The 5,242-nt window shown below is 52.4% G+C and overlaps 1 protein-coding gene across 2 annotated transcripts in view; it reads left to right on the top strand.

The window, feature by feature from the left end:
* The first annotated feature begins 380 nt into the window (after positions 1-380).
* Positions 381-5,242, top strand: part of CEP57 (centrosomal protein 57) — a 29,705-nt gene continuing 24,843 nt past the window's right edge. The window contains exon 1 of one of the 2 annotated variants that reach the window (XM_019530305.1): positions 381-543. In XM_019530305.1, coding sequence (XP_019385850.1) covers positions 511-543 — 33 coding nt within the window. In that variant the 5' untranslated portion in view covers positions 381-510. The remainder of the gene's footprint in view (positions 544-5,242) is intronic. The other variant, XM_019530306.1, reaches the window with a different exon arrangement.

Genomic DNA, 5,242 nt, shown 5'->3' with positions numbered 1-5,242 from the left:
CCTCGCCCCCGCCCCGCCCCGCTGCCGCCCAATGAGCGAGCCCAGCTTACCCGCCCGCCTCCCCGTGGGGGGCTCCCGATTGGCTGGCAGCTCCCATTGGCCCGTAGGAGCGCGGCCGCTGGATGTTCATTGGCTGCAGGGGAGGGGTGAGGGCTGCCGGGCAACGACCCGGCCTCTTCTTCCGGCGCGAATCCGCTCCTGCGCAGGCGCGTAGCGAGCGAAGCCGCCCGCGCCGTTGGCTTCACCCCGTGCCCCCTGTGAGCCCCCCTCCTTCATCTTCCTATTGGGCAGCTCAGCTGTCAGTCATACGCCAGGGGCCGGCTTTATGACGCCAAAGCTTTGTCTTCGTTGGGGGCGGGATTAGCCGCGAGGAAATACGCTCTGAACTCCTCCATTGGTTGGCTGCGATGTCAGTCACGAGGCCTCTGGTGCGCGCGGAGCTGTCCCGGGCGCTGCCTTTCGCATGGGCGCCACGGTCTTAAAGGGACACGCACCCCCGCGCGCACAGCTATGGCGGCGGCGGCCGGGGACCCGCAACACTCGGTGAGGGACTGCGGGACGCCGGCGGGGCCTGAAGCTCGGGCTCTTGCCACCCGGCTGCTGGCGGGTGGGTCCCGGGGCATCCCGAAGGGCCTGTGGAGGCGAGAAGCGTCCGAACTGCAGCGAGGGTTTGGAGCTGGGTGACATGATTTCTGAGGAGAGGCTGAAGGAACTCGGCTTATTTAGTTTAGAAAAGAAGAGTCCGAGAAGGAACTTAATAGTAACCTTCAACTATCTGAAGGGGTGTTTGAAAAAGGATGGAGCTGGACTGTTCCCAGCGGTGGCAGAAGACAGAACAAGGAGCAATGGCAGGGCCGGGCAATTATTTTGGGCAGAGGGTCGCTTATTGAGTTTTGGCAAGTCATTGAGCACCACAGGACAGGCAGCCAGGGGCAGATAAATATTAACTTTCTAAAATTTTTAGGTGCCCCGCGAGCCAGATAGAAGGGCCTGGCAGGCCGCATCCAGCCCACAGGCCGCGTTTTGCCCACCCCTGAGCACGGGTCTCAAGTTGCAGCAAGGGAAGTTTAGGTTGAAATTATTAGGAAGAATTTTCTCACTGGGGGGTAGTAAAAAACTGGAACAGGTTATCCGGAGAGGTTGTGGGATCTCCATCCTTGGAGGTTTTCAGTTCCTGGCTTGACAAATTTTTGGCCAGGATGATCTAGTTGGGGCTAGTTTTCTATGATTTTATGAATGTGATCAATCAACATTATGTGACTATCCACACTTACAGTTCAGTGAGGTCCACACCTCCATTCAAACTTTATAAGGGTCTGCAAATAACAATAATAATAATAAAAAGGTTGAAAACCACCAATCTTAGCCAACCAGGGTTAAGCCTAGAACCTTGGTGTTATTACTATCCTGCTCTCCTGAGCTGATTTCTCACCAGCTTTTCTCAGAGCAGAGAGCAGGGCCCTTTCTTCTCCCTTGCCTCATGCTCTGATGGAGAAAGGAAGCAGACTCCCAGCTGAGGGGGAAGAAAAATGGGGGAGCAACATCTCCAGAATATCTTCTAGTACAGGAGTTGGCAACTCCCTCCCCCACCCCCAACATGCATGCCAGAGCAGGGCACACAAGGCCATTTTGCTTGGCATGCCACAGTCAGCCCAGGCTGTAGGAAGCTGCACCTGGCCATGGAGGCCCTTCCTTTCCCTATATTTTATGATTCCTTCTTTTTTAAGCTTTTATTCAACAAGGACCTTGTTACAGAGTAATTTTGGGTGGCTTCTGGAGCTCTTAACACCTGCATTGGTTGCACATTAACACCTAAAACTGGTTTTAAGCCCATGCTCTGTGGCTCAAAGCCTATCTAGGCTATACCTTAGTGTAAATAATGCTCCTGCCCCTGCATCAAACCCATTGCCCAACCCACACCTTCCCAGATCTCCACTCACTGCCTGCCCCCTTCTTACTTGTGGCTGCCCTGGTGTCTCTCCCAGGGGAACAGGCAGGGGAGGATTAACCTTGCCATTGTCTGGGCCAGACTCAGCCTAGAGAAGAGCAGCAGGGCCTGGGAACTGGGCGGGCATGTTAACTCTTCCCTGCCTGCCCCCCCAGGGCAGATACCTGGGAAACTACCAGAGTAGGGAGCCTGCAATGGAGGTAGGGCAGATTCCTACCTTTCAGTCCTCCGGGCCCCTGCTGGCCTGAAGTGGGACTGCCCCACATGTGAACTAGCACTAATGCCTATGGCCAGGTGTGCGGCTCACAAAGTAACATATAACAGGACCCAAGGTTCCTATTCCCATGTCTAATCTGAAGTCTGTGGTGTGCCGACATGTTCCAAACAACAATCCCTTGGGGAGGGAAAGTCACTGCCAGTACCAACTGACTCAAAGAGCTCATTAAAAAAATACCTGGCCTCCCCAAGAAGAAATGGCCCGCTGCCTTTCCCTGACATTATAGCTCTCAGAAGCCAGGCCTGCTGGTTTTGCAGGCAGCTGCATTTGTTTTTAGCAGTTCCTCCCTAGCGATATAAGTATGTGGTCTGGGAGTAAGGAGTGTGTAAGCCTCTCTATGAGAACTGCTGGCAGTGGCCCATGAGATAAAAAGCATATCTTCTTTTCTTGGCCAAAGGGTAGTGGTAACTCTGCTAAGACTGTAACCTTGCTCAGTTCTGTCTTACTGTTACTTTTCCCCAGCCTCAGCTTTCCACCTGCAGCAGTGAGCTGGTGGGAGACTGGATGTGGCCACACGTGTCCTGTAGGCCAAAAACTAGACAGGGCTTCTGTTCTTAATTCTGTTTACCTTGTGTGCATCGAGACAGCTGAGAACAAACTGTTCCCTTTCAAAAAAACTATTAGCAAGTGGGTCTTAAAAATTGAAACTGCCCACTCACGGGTTTCCTGTACCCACTCTCTCAGAAAGGGAAGCATGCTGATAGTGAACTGGGCTGAAGCCCACACTTCACACACTTTCAAAATGCAAATAATACATTATGTGAAATCAAATAGTGAAACAATTATGGGGCATTGTGTGCTTGTTACTGGCACTGACACCTTTTCTCTTGCTGTCAGAGCTCAGTTGCATGTTCTCAATTAAACTACTAAGAGCTTGTAGGAACAAGCTATTTAGGAAGCTTATAAACTTGGTTATACTTGTATGATGAGTGCTCTGACCTTGTACTCCTTTCTGAGTAACACTAATTACTTGATTTTTTTTTCCACTAAGGCTCTGAATAAGAGCATGAATTGAAGTGGATTAGTCTTATTTACAGTAAGAGTTCAAGCGAGCAGAGTTGGGTAAAAGGTTTTGGTTGAATATTTTGTTCAGTGAAAAATGCACATTTAGATTAATCAACGCTATTCATGACTCTATCAAATTGCTCCAGCCAGAATAATATTTTTGAATGATAAAATTGTTTTTGTTCAGCATTTTCTAAATTAAGTGCCTTGACACAGGGGCGGGGGGCAGGGTTTGGAAATTTTATCTCAAGTTAACTAGAAAGAACGAAATAGCAAGTCAGAATATTTTTCTGACTGCAAGATCAGTTACTTTCACAGCTCTACACAACCCCATCCAGCAGGTAAAACCTACAAAATTTTGTAGTGGGTATCTATGATAGACCGCCAGACCAAGGGGAGGTGGTAAGTGAGGCTTCCTTCAAACAGCTAGCGGAAGTTTCCCAGTCATAAGCCCTAGCTCTCATGGTGGGGATTTCAATCACCCTGTCATCTGCTGGGAGGTCAGTACATCAGTGTGCAGGCAATCTGGGAAGTTTTTGGAGAGTGATGGGGACAAGTTCCTGGTGCAAGTGCTGGAGCGGCCAGCGAGGGGCCAGGCTCTTCTTGATCTGGAGCTCACAAACTGGGAAGAATTGGTGGGGAATGTACCAGTAGATGGCAACTTGGGCAGGAGTGACCTTGAGATGACTGAGCTCAGGATACTGAGGAAAGGAAGGATGGAGAGCAGCAGGGTAATCCTGGACTTCAGAAAAGCAGACTTCAATTTGCTCAGGGAACTCATGGGCAGGATCCCTTGGGAAGCCCGTCTGAGAGGGGGAGGAGTCCAGGAGAGCTGGCTGTATTAGATGACCTTCTGAGATCCCTCCCAACCCTCATTTTCTGTGATTCTGTGGATATTTTTTGGCAGTGTAGCTGAGTGACCCTGCTGAGTCTCCTAGATGAGCTGGTGCAAGGACCCAGCACCTGCTGCCACACTCCTCTTCCGACTCCCCAGGTGCACTGGGGAGGAGCCCCAACTCTGCAGGCTGGATGTAGTGGCTTCACATGCGATAGATTGCTGACACCTCATGGGGTGACTCAGCCTCAGCCTACCAGAGGCATGATACGGATGGGCATGTGCTGCACTCCAAGGGTCCCCTCAGGCTCTGCGGCCCCCCACCCGGCACCTCAGAGATGGCCACCCAGATGGTGCCTATGGTTCCAGGATCCTTGCAGATGGAGCCCCTGGCTCTCGGCTGCGGGGGCTGCCTGTCACTTTTTCAGGCTCTGGGGCCCAGGAGCATGGCCACCTCCCCTTGTGGGGTCTGTTCCCTTTTGGGGTCTCTGGCATGCCAGCTGGAAGAGCTCTGGGCCACAGTCCAGAGACTGCGAGCCATTGGGAACTGTGATCGACTCCTACTGCCAGGCCCTTCTTCTGGAGGATGTCTGGAGGAGCCGGAGGGTAGACCACAGTCTCCCTCCAGGACAAAGGAGGACTCTGGGACCTCCCACTCTGTACAGTCAGGGGCATGGACCAAGGTGGTCAAGGGCTATAAGGCCTACCGCACCAAGGCCCCTGCCCTTTCAGAGCTTAGCAACAGGTACGCACCTCTTGCTGCTCCAGCAGAGCCTGCTGAGTTGCCAGCTTCCACAGGTAACACAGGCTCAACTGCAGCTACCACCCCCACTCTCCCCCAGAAGAAACTTAAGGTGTTTGTTGTGGGAGACTCCATCCTGAGGGGGACTGAAGGGGCAATCTGCCACCCCGACCCCTTAGCCCGGGAAGTCTCCTGCTTCCTGGGGGCCCGCATCCAGGACATTGCGGAGAAGATCCCAAAGCTCCTCCAGACCACTATCCTATGCTCCTTATTCATGTGGGCACCAATGACATGGCTCAGAGTGCTCCCAGCCAGGTCATGAGGTGCTACAGGGATTTGGGAGTGGGGCTTAAAAGTTTGGGAGCATAGGTGGTATTTTCTTCAATCCTCCCAGTCTCGGGGTATGGGCTGTGGAGGGAGAGGAGGATCCACATA

This window comes from Crocodylus porosus, unplaced genomic scaffold (genome assembly GCF_001723895.1).
Source record: "Crocodylus porosus isolate Cpor-Errol unplaced genomic scaffold, CroPor_comp1, whole genome shotgun sequence".
Lineage (NCBI taxonomy): Eukaryota > Metazoa > Chordata > Crocodylia > Crocodylidae > Crocodylus > Crocodylus porosus.
Note: the sequence above shows the minus strand (reverse complement) of the source record. Positions and strands in the feature narration are given on the sequence as shown.